The sequence below is a fragment of the Hydra vulgaris genome, chromosome 06 (assembly GCF_038396675.1).
Source record: "Hydra vulgaris chromosome 06, alternate assembly HydraT2T_AEP".
NCBI classification, from domain to species: Eukaryota; Metazoa; Cnidaria; class Hydrozoa; order Anthoathecata; family Hydridae; genus Hydra; species Hydra vulgaris.
The window spans coordinates 15,291,996-15,315,869 of record NC_088925.1 but is presented as its reverse complement, the minus strand read 5'-3'; the positions used below and the strand labels follow the sequence as shown (position 1 = coordinate 15,315,869).

General features: G+C 27.9%; 1 protein-coding gene across 3 annotated transcripts in view; it reads right to left on the bottom strand.

Moving 5' to 3' along the window:
- The window catches only part of plcbh1 (phospholipase C, beta H1), a 90,023-nt gene extending 70,075 nt beyond the window's left edge, over window positions 1-19,948 (bottom strand). For 2 of the 3 annotated variants that reach the window (XM_065799327.1, XM_065799328.1), the window contains exons 1-7: window positions 19,509-19,948; window positions 11,599-11,682; window positions 11,451-11,525; window positions 10,855-11,087; window positions 10,435-10,488; window positions 8,842-8,926; window positions 3,600-3,700 (exon numbers count right to left, since the gene is read on the bottom strand). In XM_065799327.1, the coding sequence (XP_065655399.1) occupies window positions 3,600-3,700; window positions 8,842-8,926; window positions 10,435-10,488; window positions 10,855-11,087; window positions 11,451-11,525; window positions 11,599-11,682; window positions 19,509-19,601 (725 nt within the window). In that variant the 5' untranslated portion in view covers window positions 19,602-19,948. Of the gene's footprint in view, window positions 1-3,599; window positions 3,701-8,841; window positions 8,927-10,434; window positions 10,489-10,854; window positions 11,088-11,450; window positions 11,526-11,598; window positions 11,683-12,618; window positions 12,700-19,508 lie in introns of those variants that run through there. The other variant, XM_065799329.1, reaches the window with a different exon arrangement.
- Between the last annotated feature and the right edge of the window lie 3,926 nt (window positions 19,949-23,874).

Below are 23,874 nucleotides of genomic sequence, written 5' to 3'. Positions count from 1 at the left end.
TATATATATATATATATATATATATATATATATATATATATATATATTAGTCATTTCTCAAGGTTTTTAAAGGTTTTCCAATTTGTGCCCCGAAATCCCCACTTTTTTAGCCAAAAAGTGGGGAATTTCAACTTTAAAATAAAAGACCAATTTTTTTCTTCTAAGAAATCTTAAAGGCCTAAATATTTATTTGGAATTGGTTGGAAAGTTAAGTTTTATAAAAAATGCATTGGTTTGATCCTGGAAAAATAAGCAAAACGCTCCAATTTCAGGTAATTTTATGGATATATCAATTGACCAATTTTTTTAACTCGAACTTTCTGTGACAAATTTTATCAAATTCTTGTTTATGAAGATCATTTTGCCAAAATTCAATTTTAAAAATAACTTATATTAAAGGCTTAAATAATTATATATTAAAGGCTTTCAATAATGTCTAGTATACTTGTATTGTAAGGTCTAGGATATTGTATGCAATTAAACTAAAATAAAGAAATTCTTTCTGTAGTGGCTCAGGAACATTGGGGAGATTAATTTGATAATAAAATTTAAATGAGTCATAAAAATGCTGTTCCAGTTAAAAATGTGTGAAATTAATTAAAATAATCTTTAATAAATCAAATGAATGATTTATTCGTACTTTAAACTTTAAAAATAAGTTTTTTAAATAATTTTTTTATTGTTCAAAAAAGTTTTTGTTGTTTTTTCTTAATGCTCTTGATTTTTATAAACATGATTTATAAAAATGATCATGAACATGACCATAATATATTTGCCAAAGACGCTATTCTTGGCTGGAACATATTTATTTTTTGTGTTTCATGTTCTCATGTAATTAACTCTAACGCTGTCATAGATACCTCATTCAAATTATGTTAACTTATCAAAAGTGTAAGAAAATGAGCATCCCGCGCAACCCAAAATCATTACAATAATTAAATAATCTATGATAGCAAATAAAACATTGCACAAAAACCATTTCATGTAGATGGGATAGCTAAGGTAAAAAAATTTTCTGCTAAGAAAAATATATAACAACATTATTAAGGTCAACAATGATAAATAAGTAAATAATCAAGACAAATTTTCTTCAAAAACAGTTTGTAAAACTGTAACTCAAGAAACCTTTCTTCATGTTTTTGGTGAAAAATTGAATAAATATTTAAATGATTTAAATGATATTTGAATAAATGTTTTGTAAGTAAGCACCATTTTTTTTTTTGCCACTCTCTGTTGTTTGTACTTTTTTGAACTCCCTGAATTGATCACTACTTTGCTGAATGCCCAACATTATATATTGCCTGTCCTTATCATTGTGAACAGAATTAACAAACTCTGACACAAGCTTAATTGCCCATTAAAATTTTTATTGAATTTGTAAACTAAACTTGTTAACTTAAAACTTTTATTGAATTTGTTCACTCGGTGAACAAATTCAATAAAAGTTTTAAATTGGTTGATATTGCCCCAAAAAGATGAAAGACAGTTTAGCCAAGGTTTATCATTATCTTCACTCAAATTTAACAGACTGAAAATAAACCACAAGCTCCTACCAACCAACTGTGACAAGTTAAGTTTCTCCTGGATTAAGTCTAGACCTTTCGGAAGGATTGGATTTTTAGACTTCTCATAGTGTGTAGGAACAGGTTGTGAGAAAACTACTTTTGCAACTTTTTCTTTCTCATCATCTTCGAGTTTTTTATCTGCAAGACATAATGGAATCAAAGTTTGATCCAAATACCACGTATGTCTTTCCATTGATTTCAATACTTCTTCAATTCCCTCTAGTACATCATTAGCTCCTGGATCATAAGATTTTACCCAACTTTTATTCATAAGCGCATATTTCCAAAATTGAACAAATTCTTCAATCTGTTTTTCTAGATACGCTCTTTTAACTACAACTTTGTCAAACTTTTTGAACTTTGATTTATCCATAGTTTCCTTTGTTGCGTTCCAACTAGCTTGGAAAACTTTGAACATCAGATTTTTAGGAGCATAAGTTTTATTAATGTGAACTTTTTCCCTAAAATATTTACAGTGAAGCATGTAAACATGTCTTCGACATGCAAGCTGTAATATAATTGAAACCTGTGTTTGACAGAACCTAATGTTTGTGCCGGAATATTTACCTGTATTAGTTGTAGTTCTGTCAAAGCACAAACCCTTATATAAGTTCTTAGCTTATATTCATCCAAAATGTTTACTAAAGTATCATGATGAGATTTTCCAGGACCGTGTTCCATTAGTGGAATGCCAAAAAGCTTTAAATCACCATCAATATTTACAAGAATAGCAAAACTTCTTTTTATTTTGTACTGTTGGTAATATTCTGCAAACTTTTTTCATCAAAGTGAGTGATTTTTGGAAATTTTTTTTGCCTTGCAGCTTTTATTAGATTTTCTTGATATTTAGCTGCACTTGTATTTACTTCTTTCTTTTTTGCACATCTGATAGTGGATTCAGAAACCGAGAAAACTGTCAAACTGCTCCCAGAAGTAACTACTATATCAGAGAACAAGTGCATCATATTTCTAGATAAAATTTTTTTAGAAACACCTGCAATTGCAACTTATTTTGCAAATTTTTTAGGTAATACTTTTGAAGCACTAGTACCTAACTTAATCTTTTTTTTTTTTTTTTTTTTTTTTTCGCTGTTTATATAAAAGTAAAATAATAAAATTACAATGAAACTTTTACGTTACACAAAGAATATATATAAAACAGACAGGGGCTCAAAGAAGATACGGATGACTGGTGCCACCACAATCTTTTCATAGAGCCCCTTTACAATAACATTTAAAGCCCACATGGCTTTAGTAAATTTACAATAAAATATTTTTTCTGAAAAATACTAGGTGAAGAATAAAAACTCATATATATATCCTCATATGTACACATACACATACACAAACACATATACAAACATACTTACACACACATATGTCTGCTGAATAGTCGGAATCATGATAGAAAAAGATGAGGTCTCTTTCTGTCATGATTCCTGTCATGGTGGAATGAATCATCAACAACAAATATTCCAACTTATTCCTTGTACAGACAAGACAGACGGATTAATAGGAGAGGTGGAGTATGCGTTTATATCTTTGAAATTTTTAATTTGACTAATAACTATTTACATAATGAAACAAAATTAAGTAAACTTGGTGCTCGGTTTGTACAAGTTCTGAAATAATTCTTTGTGGGTGTATCTACAGAATAGGTTGTAGTGAGAAAAATAACAAGCAAATTTAAAAAAAAAAAACTAAAAATGTTAAATGAAGTTGGATGTTTACGTTACAAAGTGCTATATAATTAAGTCATTTTTGATAATTTTTTATTTTACCCACTACCTGTGCAGTGAAGAAAAGTTAATTAACTGCAATTAAAAATAATGTAATAACTGAAAATGGTACTAATGTTATGAAATGTTCAGCATGATTTGATTGATTGCCATACTATAATATACTACATAATGATTTATTATAATACATATTATAATATACTCCATATACTAGTAACAACTTTTAATATAAAATATAAAAACAAATAAAAAACCTATTAAGTAGAAAAGTATATATAAAAAAAAAAAAGCTTACAACTCTGTAAAGACATTGTCGAAATCATGCCTTGATATAAGTCGATTATAAAATGCAAAAAAAGTTTCAAAAGAAAAGTCTTTGACAAGAATCATGTCTTTCTAAAATAAATAATGTATACAAATATTATTACAATTTATATAATTATTTGAAGTTTGTTTATAGAGGCTTATATTTATTAAAGTTATTATTTTTCTCATAGTGCAGATATTGTTTGCATGTTTTACCAAGATAGTCAAGTGATGTATGCACTGAAACCCTCACAGCTAACTATTTCAGTAATGACAATATCATCCTGCTAAATAACCAATAATATATATAGAATTATGTATGTATATATATATATATATATATATATATATATATATATATATATATATATATATATATATATATATATATATATATATATATATATATATATATATATATATATGCATATATATATTGTATTTATCTTGCATAGGCCAGGGACCATAGATGTTGTTTTGAACTGTTTTTTTTTTTTGTTTTTTTTTTGTTATTCACCTTCTCAAGGCCAAGAAGGCCAAGAAGGCCACTACAGATGAGGAGGCTACTTAATAGTGGTTATAACACTCTCTCAACTCTATAACTCCGAAACACGAACCTTGACGAACAAGGCCGCTGTGCGGAGAAACAAGTTGAAACAATTTGCAAAATGAAGCATGTTACAACAATGAAAAAGGTTATGAGTTTAGTCTGTAGAAACATGTTGCATATTACAAAATATTGTTAGATATGCAAACAAGATTTTTTTAGTAGTTTCATAGTATGCTCCTAATGCTGACAGCAGTATGGAAAAGACTCCACTTTTTCCCACTTCTTACTGCATTAGTTGCATAATTTAAAAAAAAAAAACTAGAAAAACCCAGCCAATCTACTCTTAAACCCAGACAATGTATTCTTAAAACCCAGCTAATGTACTCTTAAAACCCAGCTAATATACTATCAAAACCCATCCAATGTACTATAAAAAATGCCCTGTTCACACAATATAATATTAGGTTTATGAGCCCACAAGAAAAAATTGTTATTTACATTTGTGTTTAAATATGAAAATGATAAACTACATATTGTGCAAACTGTTAAATTTGAAATTTCAAAACTTTTGACTTAAATTCCATTAGATGTTCCAACTTTAATGAACTTTTAGTATCTTGCGAAGGAAAACTATATGCTCATTTTTATCACAGCATCTTAATCAACTAAAAAAAAAATTGATTAATCAAGCATAATTGCTATTGGTGATTTTATCTAGAGGTGAAATACAGAGACTGATTCCATCAACAGCTGTAAAGTATCAGAGTACTAATAGTGCTACTAATGTTGTGCATGGATGGTGTTCCCTATTCGAACTTTTAGTGTGCATTGTTAAGACCATATTTTGAACCCTTTGTTACGGTGTTGGGTTTATTAATAGTTATGAAGCAACTGCTTAGACTATTGAATAGTGTACTGAGTACTGTCTGTGCTTTAAGTCAATTTCTTTTGCAAATCCAAAATGACTTATGTACCAAAGACTATAAAAAACTCAAAACATCGTTGTCATAACCAAGTTCTTTAAATCACTCACTAATATTCGTGGTCTTTGAAGTAACTTTTCTTTTGTAAAGTTTTATCTCTGACATATATAGTAAAAAGATGACTATTTAAAAATAAGTTAAGCAGATCTACTTACTCTCTGTGAGATTTGAGTTCAGTTGTCTCATCTTGTAATCTTAGTGTTGATGGATATCTTCCTTTCATTCATAAAGACTCCAATAGTCACATGCCTAGGCATTTACGTTTGTAATAGTTCACCCATTTGTTGGGAAACTAAGTGAATCCACAGAATATTCTTTTTAAAGCTTTTGTTAAGGACCACTTCGCGCTATCACCTTTCTCTGTGTTCTATATCACTCTTCTTCATCTTAAAACTGCACTTTTTTTGATGTTATTTCTGTTCAAATTTACCAAGCCCTTTCTCTTTATCCTTCAGCTAATATTGTTATTGTTGATGACTTTAACTCATCACACTGAATGGTTTGATAGTGTCAATTACTCTACAGGTGTTAAGGCTCACAACTTTTGCCTTTCTCAATTTATAACACAAATAGTCAACTGTTCAACTCACTTTCCAGACAATCCGAATCATTTACCTACTCTACTTGACTTATGCCTTGTTTCTGATCCTATTCAGTCCTCAGTTTCTAGGTGATCCTAGGTGCGTCTGATTACAGTTTGATCTCTCTAAAACTGTTATCTCATTCTTTTTCAAAATTCCTCCTATCCTCATACAACTACTGTTGACTGAGACTATTTTCGTGATTTTCATCAATATGGCCCTTGTGTAGAAATCTTTCGTCTTCCTGCTGACAAATGTGCTTCTTATATAACTTCTTGAATTCAGATTCCAAGTACAATCTCACTCTTCTTCATAGTTAAACTTTTATTGTGCTGCTGCAATTTCCTTGTAATCATTACTTCTATATCTATTACCAAAACAATTCTCCATAAAACAGACGTTTTTTTACTATTGTGAGAAACCATTGTAAAAAGGTTTTGTCTAATGCCAAAGCCCACTACTCTCAGGTCACGAAATCTCATATTTCATCTAAAAATTAGACTCCAGAGACTTCTGGAGAATCTTTAACATTGTCTATAATAAGGGCAAATCTGTTATTCCACCTCTCTTGCATGGTTCAGATTTATTATCTCACCTAAAGACAAAGCTGAATTGTTGCTAAGAACTTTTCAGCAATCTCATCTCTTGATTCCACTAATCACATCCTACCTAATATAGCCAACAATGACTGATCCATTATTTGATATTCACACCACTCTAACATTAGTATCTAAATTGATTTTCTGCTTAGTCTCTTCTACAGATTGTAGACACTTAGTCTTTCATTTTGAATCTATTAACCTTTCTGATCATCAATATGGATTTCGATTTTCTTTTTCCATTGCTGGTTTGTTAACCGTAACACCCGATAGGTTTTATCATGCATTAGATATATGTGGAGAGATTAACTTTATCAAATGCTTTAAAAAGAGAGATTAACTTTATTAAATGCTTTAAAAATATCAAGAGCTATCGCTCTTGATATTTTTAATGCATTTAATAAAAGCATGCTGGCATGCTTGGCATGCAAGAAGAGAAGACCAGCATTGGCATGCTGGTCTTCTCTTCTTATGGTGTATTAGGTTACATCTTTAAGATTATTAAATCTTTCCTTACCAAACAAAGTATAAAAGTTGTCCTTGATAGACAGCACTCTTCTTCATTTCCTGTAACTTCAGGGGTTCCTCAAGGTTCTATCTTTGGCCCTATACTTTTTTTAATTTACATTAACAATCTCCTAGAATTTCTCATATCTAGAATGGCATTGTTTGCTGATAATGCTACTATTTATTCCTGTCTTGATAAAAAGCCAACATTCTCTGATTGCTTGGAGGGTTCCATTTGAACATTTGAGTTCCATTTGAAAAGTATCTCACCTCTGCTACAGCATGGGGTTCTCAGTAGCTGGTGAACTTTAAATGCATAATTTTTTTCAACTAGTCATTATTATAATAATCTAGATCTTTCTATATTTATGAAAGGTTATGTACTCTGAGTCATTTACCTTTCATTTTCTAGGATTTTACTTCCAATTCTTCTTGGCAACCATATATCAAATCCATTGCAAAATTAGCAAATGCTAAGGTTGCATCTCTTTATTGTGCTTGCCACTTTCTTACTCCAGATTCTATTCTTTATCTCTATAAATCTCTAATTCCTTTTTGTATGGAATACTATTGCCATATCTGGAGCGGATCTTTGAATGCTGTCCTTTTTTTTTTAGATAGGGTGCAAAAACGCTTTGTAAACATAATTGAACCTGCTCTTGTAGCCAACCTTCAACTATTGTCACATTATAATGTTGCTTCTCTTTCTCTTTTCTATAAGTATGAATAAAAAATGGGCACTGCTCTAAAGAGTTTGCGTTTTTTATGCTATCTACTAAAATTTACTTATCATTTAATTACGTTTACTTTAAGTAAATTTAATTATCCTTTTACTGTTATAGTACTATTCATTAATCAAATAGTAATATTCCCTTACTACTTGGGATGATAGTTTTGTACCAAACTGAAATCTTTTGGATTTCCAGGGCTGCCTAATTGCACTAGATTGTCCCATAAAGTCAATTTTGTTCAACAAGGATTAATTTACTAGAAAATTCTTTTTTTTATATTATCTGCAGGCATCTCTCTACTTTTGTCCACAAAGTTCACATGCCAATTATTTGCCACATTTTAAGTAACTGCCTTGCAAAATAACAAGCTTGAAACTATTTTATTGCAGATCACCTTATATTCATGTTAGCAAAAGTATAGATAACTTTTAATTTAAAATCACAGTTACAATACAAAATCACAGTTACAATACAAAATCACAGTTACAATACAAAATTTGAAATACTTTATTTGCAATACTTTATTGCAACACTCGTGTTGCAATAAACTATTGCAATAAAGTATTCATAACGTGTTAAAGGAAACAAATATTATAAAGGATTTATTTCCATATTTGAATAAATACTTTGAAAAACTTGCTTACCTTAAGAGAAGATTCAATTAAAAGTATAAAAGTAATGATAAAGTAAAAGTAATAATACAAATTAGTATAAATGTTATTTGAGCTATTAAAAATCATTTTCCTAAGAATAATGGCAGACTTTGACAAATCCATTTGAATATATTTGCAACACAAAGAATGATAAACTTTAATAGTAACTGATGTATAAATGTGCTAAATGTTTTGTTTCTGCTTGCAACTTTTTATCATTTTTTCTTTTCTTCGTAGTTTGCTTTAACATATAAACTGTTTATATTATAAAACAATTAATTTATTATTATTAATTTGTAATTTTATTTATAACCTTTCACAGAATATTTTTTGCATAATTATTTGTTTTTAATAAAAGTTAAAAAATCTTTTAATTTTTTAATTTAATTTCATTCATTTAAAAAATCTAAATTATGAAAATAAATTTAAAGATTATCTGCAATAGGGAAAATCCAAATATAACTTTACATATATTTCTCAAATAAACCATTAGTAAAATTATTCATTGTTTAACATAACATATATTTCTCAAATTAGCCATTAATACACAGAAAAAAAAAATTGTGTAAATCAGAAAAACCCTCAGAAAATCAGAAAAACTTAAATAACTAATTGAATAAATAATACCTTCCCATGTGCAATTCCTAAAGATTGCAGAGTACTATAAGCTCGCTTTATATCTTCTTTGTGATTAACAAATGCCTTAACTAAACTAGAAACAAAGTTAGTAACAAATCTAAAATGCATTGTAATAAAGTTATAATTAAAACTATTTTTTTTAACATGTTAAAACCATTTATCATTTATGGCATTTTATTAAACCCATGTGCAACATGGTGATGATGCCATAAAACATTAAAAACACATTTAGATCGGCATACTGACATCTTACTGATTTAATGATTAAGCTGTGAGTGTTTCAGTAAATAAATCAAATGATTTAGGGAGAACATGTAATAGAATTACAGCAAAATTAATTTAAATTTTATTTGTATGCCTACTACTGAAAATGCTGCTTATACTAGCCTTTTTGAAACATTAAGGATTGCACACATTTTGGACAATAGTCATATGAAATTGCCATAGTGAGAAACATACTTATTAAAAATATTAGCCATAGTCTCCGCAAATCAGTCAAACAGCTAAATTAAACTTTTCTTTTAACTAATAATATAACTTTTCTTTTAACTAATGCAATAACTACATCTGTAATAAAAAAAGCATTAATTTGGGGTCTGCATTTCTTTCAATAAGCTTTTTAAAATGATACAAGTAATAAAAAACTACATTCTAATCTGCAAACTATGGTGGACAAATGCAGTGACTCTACAGATTGTATTACAGCATGAATTTCTAGCAAGCCTGACTAAATTGAAGGTAAGCTTTTAAGAGTTCTAGACATTTGTGATGACACTGGTATAATAACAGCTACAGGCACTATAGTGAAAGAATAAAACATTTGGAAATTTTGGTGAATGCAAAAACCTTTTTTTGACACTACATCTAAACATCAAAGACTGAAGGTTTCAAGCCTAAAGATTAAAAACAGGCAAATCAAATCTGTGTGCAATAAAACGGTGGTTTTTCCGAAAAGTTACCAACATAACCAGATCTTATTCACAATAATTACTAAGAGTGCACTTAACTGTTAGCTTTGTTGGGTAAAACACTGAATGAGAGGTTTTTTTGTGTAAAACTTTAGAAAAGAGGTGTTAATATTGTTAGTTTAAAAAAAATTTCTTTTTAATGTAGTAATGGTAAAGAAGTTAGAGTTTGTAAAGACCAAATAAAAGGGTTCAAGGGCAATAGAACCTCTAACTACTCTACCACTACCTGAAAAATGAATCATGTCTCTCTTGCAAGGACAAGATTTATTTTTCATATTTATATGGTTGAAGATAGAAAAAAAAAATTTCCTACTCTTGGGAATTTCATTATCTTTTAGAATAAAGTTGGTTTTTTTTGTTAACATCTGGAGAAAGTTAATTGGTATAAACATAACTACACATCTCAGTTTATAATTAAATTTTGAGCAAAAACCAATGATTACTAAGAGTGGACTGACCTATTATTTCTAATGATTTTAAAATTACTTAAAAAAAAACTATACAAAATTACTAATAAAACTACAACAACTACAGCAACAACAACAACATCAACAAAAAACCAGGAGTTTTTAATTACTGCTACCTTAATACATACTGCTAGAAAATAACTTACATTTTTACTGGAATTTCTCCATTCTGGTTTTTTTGGACACATATTCTTGTATAACTACATGAAAATATTAATTTTATAATACAAATAATTTTGAATATTTTAATTTTTAATAAATTAAAACCATTGGTAAATAAATAAAAAAAAGCCATAAAATGTATTTAACTTCTTCTAAATTTAAAATACTAAATAATAAATATTGCAGTTACATTATATACGATATATTATAGTCAAATAAAAATATGCTGAGCAACAGTATCCAAAAATGCGAAATTAACAAAAATTATAACAAGACATAAAAAAATCAAAACATTAAAAAACAAAGTGGGTGACAAGGCTTATTAAGCTGAAATAAAACTACCTCACAAAAACATATAAATTTATATTTTTTTTAAAAAACATCAAAAAAATTATAATATTTACAATCTCTCCAAGCACTTCAAAGGACTTGAATGGAATTCAAGAAGATTGTTTGTGCATTTAAATAATGCCTCAGTCCATTCTTGCGCTTCTGAAACACTAGATGCAACAAAATTAATGAATGTAAGATCTACAAAATTGCTTCCATAAACTATTGTTATGGTACGTTCTTGCATTAAATTACTCTCCAGCTCAACAGCGCTATACATTTTAATAGCATCTCGAGCACGGGTATCCTAATAAAATAATATTAAATGACATTTTAAATTTTCTTTAATTGGAGACTAAAACTTTAAAACTTTTACATCCTTCTTTGAACTCATATAATCAAAATTACATAAAGACTTGTTTGTTATACAATGCACATTATAAAAAATAACATGAAATTAAACTATATTACTATGTTATTCAAACTCTGCAATTACTGAATAAATCATTCATAAATGTTGTTAATGTATAAACTAAATGTAAAATAAACTGTATTGTTAAATGTATATTGCTATATTAATAATATTTCTAATTGCTATTATTTTATAAGCTATCCAAAATTTATTACTACAAAGAAACACCCTTCAAAATCCTCCAAACTAAGATCAAACCTGTGCTTTGGGAACCTTTGCATACTGTCCAGTTCTCACATCTCTTACAAGAACCAATTCCAGCACTTCAGTGTCCTAAAACAAATGCTTATGTAATTAAAAAAAAAATTAAAAAAAGACTTGATTTAAAAATTGTGTTTAAACAAACCTTAGAAAAATCCTTTGGTTTCCAACTCAAAATATGACCAAGTTTGTCTACTTCCAATAAATAAATAGAGCAGGTGAGGTCTTGCTAATAAAAAGAATTTTTTACTTTTTGTAATGTTTTTGTTTTTTTTAATTCAAGTATGCTGTGTTATACTTTGTTATAACAACATCAACAACAACAACAACAACAACAACAACAACAACAACAACAACAACAACAACAACAACAACAACAACAACAACAACAACAACAACAACAACAACAACAGCTAAAACAACAACAATTAAAACAACAAAAATAACAACAACAACAACTAAAACAGCTAAAACAACAAAAACAACAACTAAAAAAACAAAAACAACAACTAAAACAACAAAAACAACAACTAAAACAACAACTAAAACAACAACTTAAACAACAAAAACAACAATAATAACAAAAACAACAACAAAAACAACAACTAAAACAACTTAAACAACAAAAACAACAACTAAAACAACAACAACAACAAAAAAAAAACAACTACTACTACTACTACTACTACTACTACTACTACTACTACTACTACTACTACTACTACTACTACTACTACTACTACTACTACTACTACTACTACTACTACTACTACAATTACAACGACGATGACGACAACAGCAGCAACATTAATAATACTATTAACAATAATAACAAAATTATATTAGGAGAGAAGTTGACGCCCCTGTTGAGATTGCTGAGGGGTGAAGTAAATACACCACTAATATCTGGTAATTTAGTAAAACAATAATCAAATTTTTTTATTTTTTTATTTAATTTCATTAAAATAAAATAATTGAAAAAACAAACATTTTTTGATGTTGGGGTGTGCGAAACTATTACCACCATAATCACCTTAACTCACATTTAGAAACACTACTTATGTGGTTGCTCGAAAAAATTTTCAAATTTTTTTAAACTTTTTCAAACGAAAAAAACAAATTAAAAATAAACACTATTATGAAACAAGGATATTTTTAATGATACTTATTTTTTAGGGTTTACAGTCTTTTTTATCCCCAAGAGCTAGAGCGAAAAGACATCGCTATCTTCCGTGGTGTCGCGACTAGTAGACAAAACTTAACCCACGAAAGATTTTTCTGCAAATTTTTCAACCCTATCTTAAATTCGGTAGTCCTCAATCCTATTATATACTAGGTGGATTTTGTTTACGCTGTTTACCCTATCGCGACGCCTCTGGCTATCTTCTAGGAGAGCACAGATAAGATCCTTATTTACAGAGTTTCCCACTTCATTTCGACAACGTATCGTTTAATTTCAACATTGTATCAGTACATTTTGACAATGTTTCATTCAATTTCGACACTGTTGCATTTGATTTCGATAGTTTTGTATTTAATTTCGACAGCGCTACTTTAATTAAAAAAGAAATAAAACGGTTAGATTAATTCATTTAAATAATAAAATTCTTTAGTTTGTATACAAACTAAAGTTTAAACAAAAAATTATCATATATAAAATATTGTAGTTGCAAATACTCTCTTAGTAAAAATAAAAAATACAAAAGTAAGTCTATTCTTCAACAATTGGCTTTCTTTTTGAACACGGAATCATATACCTAAGCACGGTCCTAAAATAACTATTACAGTTTGTGCTAGTAATATTCAATGCACCGTTTTGTTTATTTTCAAGTAGTTCCTTATCAGTTCTAGACGAACATCTTCTGATAAACTGTTTCCATTTAGAAAACATATTTCAATAGGATTTAAAAAGGATTAAAAAATATGGAGGTAAAAACATCAATGAATGCCAGTACGTACTACTTCATCTTGAACAACAGCAGCCTTATGAAAACGAACATTGTCTAAAATTAAGATTTTCTCAACAGCTGATTGTGCTAATACTAGACGAATAAAATATAAAAAGTTTTTTGTATTAAATGCTTTTTGTGCTTCATATTTTAAAATTCCACTTTTTTGTTCATTGCACAACAGACAGAAATATTTCTTGGCAGTATACTGGTCACTGTTTATGTGGCCCTTTTTCCAGCTAAAAAACTTCTTCTAATTCGCATTGAAAGACTAAAGCCTACTTCCAGGGCCGTCCCGAACGGTGGATGTAGGGGGTGTCCCTCCCCCTTCCCCACTCCAAAGTTATTATATATGCATTTGAGTTGGCACATTTTTACATTTTGCATTTCAGTTCGTAAGTTTTGAAGTATAGTTGGCAAATGTCAAATATCAGGGACCTTTTTTTTTTTTTATTGTCATTCATAGAAGACAAAATGTTCATGAATCTTTCTCCATAAGTAGCTCTTTTATTAATAACGTCTTCAGAATTCAGAATTTCTTCTCTCTGTAATATTGTGAACACGTTTCAAAGTATCATTAAAACTATCAGTGCATCTTGCTATAGTAGAATTACTAAATGAAATGGATTTTTGTTCTAAAAGTCATTGTTCAATTTCCATAATCATCATCAATCCAATGTTTGATTACTACCTTGGATTCTTCTGTTGAAATTTTTTTCTAGAACCACCTATTATTTGCCATTCTATCGGCAAACCATTTTTATATTTTTAAATAATTGAATTGATTGTAGTAATCGTTTAAATTTCCATTTAAGTAAGATTCAATCATCCTTACACGGTTTTTATTTTTGATTGTTTGATTCGGCATTTCTGTTTATAAATATTGAAAATGATATTTAAGCTTTTACTATGAACTCTTATTTTATAGAAGAAACAAATTTTGGATAATAACATTATTTTTATTTTCTAGATAAAAAATTATGGCATTAATATATAGTTTGATGACAATTTATTATTGTAGGGATATTTTCCAAAACGTGGATATTTTTTTGCAATAAAAAATAATGAATAATGCAAAATTTATGCAATACTACAACATTTTGCAACATTATGCAACATTACAACATTTATGCAACATTACAAACAATTATTATTGTAACTTGAAATAATTAATATCCACATAATTTATTTTACATATATATTTTATGCATATTCAAAAAATTATTTTTAAAACATGATTCGTGATTTCAGTATCAACTTTAAATATTGTAGAATTAAAAACATAGCCACATTAATTATTTTATTTTCATAAATAAATACAATTCATTATTATTTTATAAAAACTTTCATCATAAATATGAAATTTTTTGTCCAAAATATTGTGTTTTTAAAATGTTGAAATGTGATGCAACAATGTCGAAATTGAATGCAAAAGTGTTGAAATGTAGTGATAAAATTAGTGTTGTAATCGACTTCGACTAAATCGCCTAAAAGTCAATTAGTCGAAAATTAAAATCAGTCGACTTACAAAAATCGAATAATCGATTTATTTCGACTATGGACTTTGATTAAACTTTCGATTATGTATTTCATTAACTTTTTTTTTCCTTTTTTACTCGATTCTTATGATTTTCATAAATACTTTCATAAAGGGTCGCTCCAAGCTAGCTCGGAGCTCTGGGGCTAATCCAAATTATGAAGCTTCAAAATCTAAATATCATCTATACAACCACATTGTAAATATGATTGTAATGACTTTTTGATAACAAGTATCTAAATCATTAGTGTTTGGAAATTTTACCGTTGTCGGAGCAGCTCTTCTCTCATATTGTTTTGCTCTATTATTTTATAAACGATATTATATTTAAAAATAGAAAGCAAATATTAATTACTTTATTATTTTTATTCCTATTTATTTCAAAAAAAATAAATTATTCCCATACTTCGACTAAATTGACTTTCAGTCGACTTAGTCGATTTTAAAAATGTATTAACCGATTTTAGTCGACTTTAAAAAATATATTAGTCGATTTAGTCGACAGTCGAATTATTTAAAAGTCGTAACAACACTAGATACATGTCGAAATGAGTCGGTTGTACGAAAAAAAAAGTGTGCAGTTGTGCAACTTACGGAAGAAAATTTTTCCATTATAAAATAATATCTCTCGAACTATTATTTTAAAGAAATTGCAAAGAATTTGAAAAAGTGTTCGCGCCATACTTTTATTTAGTTATAAGGATCAAAAAAGTTTCAGAGAAACTTTCTAAAACACAATTTACCACAAACGAGGAAATTATTTATAATTTTCAATACAAGTATGATTAAGATATTAGGTTTTCATTTTTGGGAAAAGTAACATCTTTATTTTTAATTTCTCTAGTAGTGACGGATCCAGGAGGGGTATGGGGTATGCATCTTCCACCTCACCCCCACCAAAATCTGAAAGTCCTAACAATTGGAAGAATGGAAGACCTAGGATACGCAAATGTGATACAAAATACTTCAATATCCCCCTCTCCCCCACCAAATTTGTTTAGAAAAACGGGCACAAAATGTTATTTATTAAAAGAGTTCAAACAAAAGTGATAACATTATTCAAAAATAAAGTCAGCCTTTGCAAAGGCATTGACAAAAAGAAGTCAATTTATCACTAAAGTTACATTATGGGACATTTTTAAGTTTTTTATTTTTTAATTAAGAAACTAAAAATATATATATATATTTTTTTTTTTTACACAACAAAATATTTTACGAGTGATATATGGCGCAGTTTTCAATCCACGGAGGCAGATTGCTTGTAATTTTAGGAACTTGGGAGGAAATTCCTCAGTTTGAATATGCTTTAATTTTTTAGCAACATATCTATCATTTGACTGATAAAAACATTGTTAGCCTAGCAACTGTGAATAGCCCTTTTTGCAAAAAGACTTTTCACAGTTAGGTTTCATTGTCTTTAATTATACACAAGTTTTCTCGACTTTAAAATCTTTATAACTGTTGTAAACAAGGAATTGATTCTCCTTCTCCATCAATTGCTTTAGAGTTTTCTTTTAAGATATGTTTTTGAGATCTAAGTATTATTCCTATCGAGGGACTGATTTGGATTTGAATGATAGATTTTGCTTTATATTTATCAATAAATTCTTCCTTTTTTCCTCTTTCAGCTTCATTTTTAATAGATCGAGTCAGTTTATATTGACGCAAAGTATAGTCAGGGAGGATGAGGATCGAGAAACACTTGTCAGCTTTAAAATGTCAACTTTTGAGGAAAATTTTGAAGAAAATTTTTAAAACCTTTTTTTCAATTATTTGTTTACTCATTTTAATCCGATAACAATAAAAACTTTTTACCGTTACAATCAAACAACACATTAGTGTGTACAAACTTTTTTTAAATATTTATGTAATTTTTTAGTAATTAACGATTAAAGGGTGTTAAATGTGTTTAACCGAGTATTGTTATGCAAGCTATTACAGCAAAGTATAGCAAAAATAACTACTTCGTAAACTTTTAAAAATATAGGTTTTTAAGCTTCAAATGACTAGACTAATAACAGATCAAATTTTGGTATCAAATAGGGGGTATTCGGATCATGGATCATAGATATTTTTGATTTAATCATTATGACTAGTCAAGAGATCTGGCAAACCGTTTTCTTACCCAAAACCACAATTTTTGAGGTTAAAATCTGAAAATAGTTAATTTCTTTTTTTTTTTTTTTTTTTTGCATTATATTTATATGAGAGCCAACACATTTAAAATTCATATTGCCGAAGCATTTACAATAAAAAGTTGAAAAATGACCCGCCCTACTAGGTATGACATAAACCCCGGATTATGGGGTTGAAAATTTTGTCCTATAAAATCAAGGAATTGAATGGAAAACAAAAATACAATTATAGCAGGTAAAGTAGGCGAATTTTCAAAAAATAATCAAACACTAAAATTTGATTAATTTAATGATAAATTAACTAAAAATGATAAATTGACTAAAATACATAAATAATGAACGTCATCGTGGGCGCCCACAGGATTTTTAAACAAACTTAATTATGTTCATGTTTATGTCAAATAAAAGTGTTTTGTAAAAAACCGCGATGATGGAGTATTGGGAATAAAAACACCCCAAACCATTTGAATCTTCTTTCTCCAACTTTTGATGAATTGAAATTCATTTTAAATTCAATGAATTTCAGCATTAAAATTTTTTCTCCCAAATGAGGAGCATGTAAATTTTGCTTGCCCAGCAAAAAAAGCTTGCCCAGGAAAAAAAGTTCGATAGAATTTCCATAAACTTTTGAAACATATGGCCTTTAGAAATTTTATAGAATTTTTAATATAAGAAATTCTATAGAAATTCTATAGAATTTCTATAGAATGTCTATTATTTCTATAGAAATTGCTATAAAACTATTTTTTCTATAGAAAAAAAAGTAGAAAAAAAGTTCTATAGGAATTTCTATAGAGGTTCTATAGAATTCCATAGAATTTCTATAGACCATATGTTTCAAAAAGTTATTGAAATTCTATAGAACTTTTTTTCCTAGGAAAAAAAGTTCTACAGAATTTCTATACGCTAAATTATTATTGCTTGAAATTTAAATCTTGTTTTTAAATTTAGTATAGTATGCTAAGACTATATATTTTTTCAATTTATTGTCTCTACATTCATGGTAGGGAAGCAAATATTTTGGGATACTTTTGTTTTTTTGAACACTAAACGAAATTTAGATGAAATTCAAAACCTATTAATGAATTTGAATTTAATATTAAAAACAAACTGTTTTAATTTTATAAACTCATTGCCTTCAGATTACTGTTGTTGTAACGTTTTAAAATGAACTTAATTTAACGTGGTCAGTTTTCACATGAACTTAATTCAGTATCAGCTGTTATCAGAGCCACGCCGTAACATTTTGGATTTCGTTATTTCGTTAAAGTGTTTCAGAAAAATTACTTATTCATTTACACTCTTACTTAACTATGAAGGTAATACATGTATGCATATATATTGTTAATATAGTTATTTCATGAACACTGAATACTGTTTTAAATATTTGATTAGATCTTTCAAAAAAAATTTAACAAATTGGATTAAAAATACTCGAAAAACAGTACTCAAAATTGATAGTTAAATCATTTCTGAGTCAGACAGTAATTTTGATTATTCGTTATCTATTTTTAAAAACTATCAACGCTGCTGTTTCCTGGATACGTTTTTTGTTTATATTCAAGTTACACTACGTAATAAAAAAATTTGTTTTATAAAATTAATTTATAACGAAAAATATTAAGCATTTTTAAAACAAATATATTATTTACTAATATATTTATTAATTTACAAAAAAGTATTTATTGATTTTTTTACTATTAATTTTTTTACGAATTAAGGGATAATTTTTTATCTTTTTTTTTTTTTTTTGAAATTTTATTTTAAACTATTTAAATAATGCATTTAAATTAGGTTTAAAAAAATTAAAAATTAAACATATAAATGAATTAACAAAAGTATAAATAGCAATCGCATTTGCAAATATTTTACTGAATTCGTACTATTTATTATTTTATTGATTTTTTTAAAAATATGTAAACGTCATTAACGGGGCCAGATATTAATACTTTTGTTTTTTACCTGTTGGAGTCATATCTTAACTGAAAAAATGTTGTAAATAATTATTATAACAATCACATAAATAAACTATGAAAAAAAGTTGTGATATTGTTTACTTTAAAGGTTAAAAATTATTTTATGTTAACTTTTTGCGCATAAGACACATAGAAGCCGCTATTGTTCTATTATTTACAAACTTCTTACAATTTTTAACGTCAAAAATAGTTACTCAAATACTTGAAATTTTTATTTTATTTTGAATGTTGTATAACTTCTTATAAATTTTCCCTTTTTACTTTTGAAGGTTTTATAATATTTTCATTTTGTGCTGAAAAACAACGAATATCATTCAAATAAACTTTGATTTATTTCAAACTATTTTGCATTTATCTAATATATATGTTTGGTTCTATCCATATTTAAAACATTTAACATTTCTTTAAAAGTAATTTAATGTACATAAAAATCAATAAAAATAATTTTGAAAACTTACATCGTCCCATTTTAGAAATCTACCTCCATTAACAAGCATGGGGGGAACTGAAATTACGGGAAGAGTTTCAGAAATTGGGCCTGCGCCCGCCATGTTTGTTGTTTTTGTTTAAATTGCTTTTTTTAAATCAAGACTTTGTCAACTTTTTACTACATTATCAATACTTTCCAGTTTCTTTAAAATAAAAAACACAAAATCAGTTCCTTTTATCACTGTTTTGCCACACGTAATGCGAAATGCTGACTGAATAAATAAACCATAGTTATATATTTTTATTTACACCATTTTTTCCGTCCTCTGATCTGATCTAATAAATACATCATCTATTAAATCTATTATCTAATCTATTATGTGCAGATACGTGTACATACACAAATACAAGATCTATTAAATACACAATACATTTGAGGCAAACTGAACTCATATCTTTAAAGTCGAATAAAATATTTAACATGGCAACGCATTAGCTTAAAAAAATCTTTAATACAATTTTGAATTCCGTTATTTTAAATCTTAAACTACTTTAAATGTTTTAATTTTTTAATATGTATATTATTATTTTAATATGTTATTTTGCATATTGCATAAAAATAAACGCGTATTTGTCAGTTATATTGATTTTTAAATCAATTTTTTTTTTATTTCTTATAGACTTGTTTTTCATTAAACCTTTAATAAAAATTTGTAAAATATTTACAGCTCTTTGTGAATAATGTAAACCTAAGTAACTTTTATTGAGGAGATATTCAAGTTTTATTAGTATTGAGGAGATATACGTCAGTTTTATTAGTATTGAGGGGATGTATGCAAAATTCGTTACATAGTGTAATATTACTAAAAAAATATTCTTATGACTGATTGCAACACAACTTGATTTCTATTGGTATTGTATGATATAGGAGGTTTAACTTACAAAAGATTTTAAATTTAATTGAGAGTTGTCTTATGTCATTTAGAATTTGAATTAAAAAAAGATTAGATCTGTAAAGTAGATAAGTTAATTTGATATTTTAAACTAAATTTTTTCAAAACAGCGCATTTATCGTTTATTTATTATACGTTAAATATACTTAAAATTTAAATATTGCATTTAAAACCATAAATAAAAAATATTAAAAGTATTAAAAAGCAAAAACAAGCAGGGCGTTGAAAACAAGTACGCGTTGAGATAATGTTTATTGTTGTTGATGTTGTTAAATTCTATTAAATATTTAAATAAATTTTATTAAAATTGGCGCACTCATATGCAGACTGATTGATCGTTGTCAACGTTTAAGCGTTTAAATACTTAAATATTATCAAAAAAAACTCATTTATGACTAAAGTTATTTTCTTTGAAAAATATTACAGAAATATTAAAATAATATTCAGAGGTACCAGGGCTAGAGAGTCGGAGTCGGAGTCGCGACATTTTTAGCGAAGTTGGAGTCGGAGTCGCTAAACAAAATTGCGACTTCAACTCAAGCATTAAAACTTCTTGGTATTGCACGTGCATGTACAAAATATTTAACCTTCAAAGAACTTTTTCATATATTTGGCAAAAAAAAAAATTTTTTAATTATTGCGTAATATTTTCAAAAGAATTCAAAGAATTTTTCAAAAGTTTTGCTTCGGAGTCGGAGTTGGAGTTGGAGTCGGAGTCGAAATCGTACTCTGTCAATTTCAACAAATGGAGTCGGAGGCGGAGTTGGTACTTTTTTTTTTATGACAGCACACACTGAGAGGTACAAACCATGGCCTACTATATTCACGGCCGTATATCTTACATTTGTGAGGGGGAAATTAAGAGGCCGATTTTTATTGAAAAAATGGCTGCAAAGAATATTATATTTTTAAAAAGCAGCTCTATTAATTTTTACCTTAAAGATCTTCTATGTAAAAGCGGCATTTATTTTTGTTACATATACCTTTTAAGATAAAATAGATATCAAAGATTTAAAGACATTTGTGTAATATTTGTTGGAGAATTGTCACAGAAATTATTCAAATCAACATACATTTATAACTATGTATATTATATTTATTTATAATATATATCTGTATTCATGTATATTTTAACGCTTTAAAACAAATGTCAAGAAGTAGTTTAAAGAAATCAAACAAAAGGTAAATTTTATTAAACTATATAAACAAATGCAACTGACATATTAGCAATTTTGATTTCACTTTTTTCTTTGCCTCTTTTTAAATGTTTTTAAGTTATTATTGGAAACCAAATCTTTCGATAGTTTTTGTTTGTTATTAAAAAATACATTAACAAGAATTTTTGTTGAAAACGTGATTCCCCAACTTTCATGATTTTCACAAACAAATTTGCTTTTTGGTGCATATTTATGTAACAGATATGTTGATGATTTAATGACTGGAATTGATAGAGATAAAATTTCATTCTCAATTAAATCCAAAATAGCAAATACACTACAAACAAATTCTGCAAGCTGTTTGGATGGAACAAATAGTCCACCACGTGACAATAGAGATAGATAAGAATTATTTTCAAGATCAATGTCTCCAGCTTTCAAACATGCTTTGCAGTTTTCGCATTTAGACCTTTTTGACAATTTTTTTGCAACATAGCCTGCTATAGTTATTGCCACTTCTTGACTATTATAATCAAGGGAACTTTCCATAATTTCTTCTATTCGATTTTCAAACAGTTCATCAAGTATTGTCAAGGAAGGATGAATATCTGGTAATAGATTTTCTTCCCAGAAGTTTATATGCTCCTTAATTAAAGAACGACATGACAAAATTCTTTCTGAATTTAAAACTTCTCTTAAACTTACAAGAAATCTTCCCCCACTCATTTGCCTGTATTGTGAGAAACGTCTCTCAATTGGATCACTTTGTAAACGAGCTGTCATCACATAATCATATCCATCATTCAAGAGCTCCTCAACAAGCAGTGCTTGAGCACGTAAGGTATTTATAAATGCTGAAGCAGTTTGAGTTGTGAGGGTGAATGCAGGTGAAAGAGACCACTGATTGATCCAATCAGCCAGAGCTTGGTAAAATATCATTTTATTGTCTCCTAATACAATAGCATTGCCAATAATATTTGGTGAAAACCTTTGTTTAGAATTAGCAATTGTCCACCAAGTGTTAAAAATAGTTAAAAAATTTGAAACATCTTTTCTATTTGGATAATAGCTTTTTGAAGCTGCAATTGTAGTTTCATGTATAATTGCTAATGCAAGTGGAGCACTTTGTTTATTATTTCCAGGATGTAATGCCTCATATGTGAGCTTTGGAGCTTTTCTAATTTTACCTTTCAGATCATTATCATTATGGTAAATCTTAAATAAATCATCCCAACTAATATACCCTGATGGACAATCAATATTGATATATGCATTATGGTATTTAAAGTCTGGAAAAACAAATTTTTTACCATTTAATAAATTATTTCTAAGGTTTTTGACTAAATGCACACTATCATAAAACAAATATGTCTTCTTTCCATGATTCTGTGGGTGAATAATAAAATATTTTGATTCAGACTTGAACATTGCAACTAATGATGAGAATGCATTAACGTTAGTGGAATGATTGTCTGTAACTATACCACGCACAGTGAACCCTGCATCTATTAGATTTTTAAGGTTGTCAGCAATTTTTCGTGATAGCCAATTTCCAGAGAATGTGATTTCTGGAATTGCTTGAACAATAAAAGGAATAGATTCTTTTAGTCCTATTATCATGAATGCGACAATTCCTTTGTACAAGTTACCTTCTTTGTCAGCACCAACATACTCTCCTCCTTGATATTGTGCTGCTTTTTGTAAATACATTTCATCTATCATCATAATACAATCAGGAGAAATTTTTCCTTTTTCACGTAGAAGTTTTAAAGCCTTTATAGAATCGATACCTCCTTGTTGAACTTTATTTAATAATGATATTGATGGTAAAGGGAGCTTTTTAAGTAGTAGTTTGTATGCCTGAAAAGATGTATATCGTAAAAGTAATGCATATCGAATCATCTCTGCTGAGTATGGTGGCCTGCCTTGTGGCTGATAAAGCTCTCTATCTTTAATTTCATCTAAAATAGTGTCATGATTTTCTAATGTGTAGTTTCTCATATACGAAGGAAAATTTTCTAGCATACTAATTTTATTAAGTTTTGCATTATGTCCTTTAACAAACCAACTCGGTAATGGAAGTGGCGTTCCTTTGTATTGCAAACGTACATTTAGGTCTACATCAACTGTTATTGATTCTAATATAGTTGGAAAATATGTCTGTTCATTAAATACTATATTATAAAATACAACACCTTTTTCAAATCGTTTAAATTGAAACCCTGGTGGTGCTACTGCCTCATTCAAATTATGTACATTTGTAATGGTATCATTTTTTTTGAACA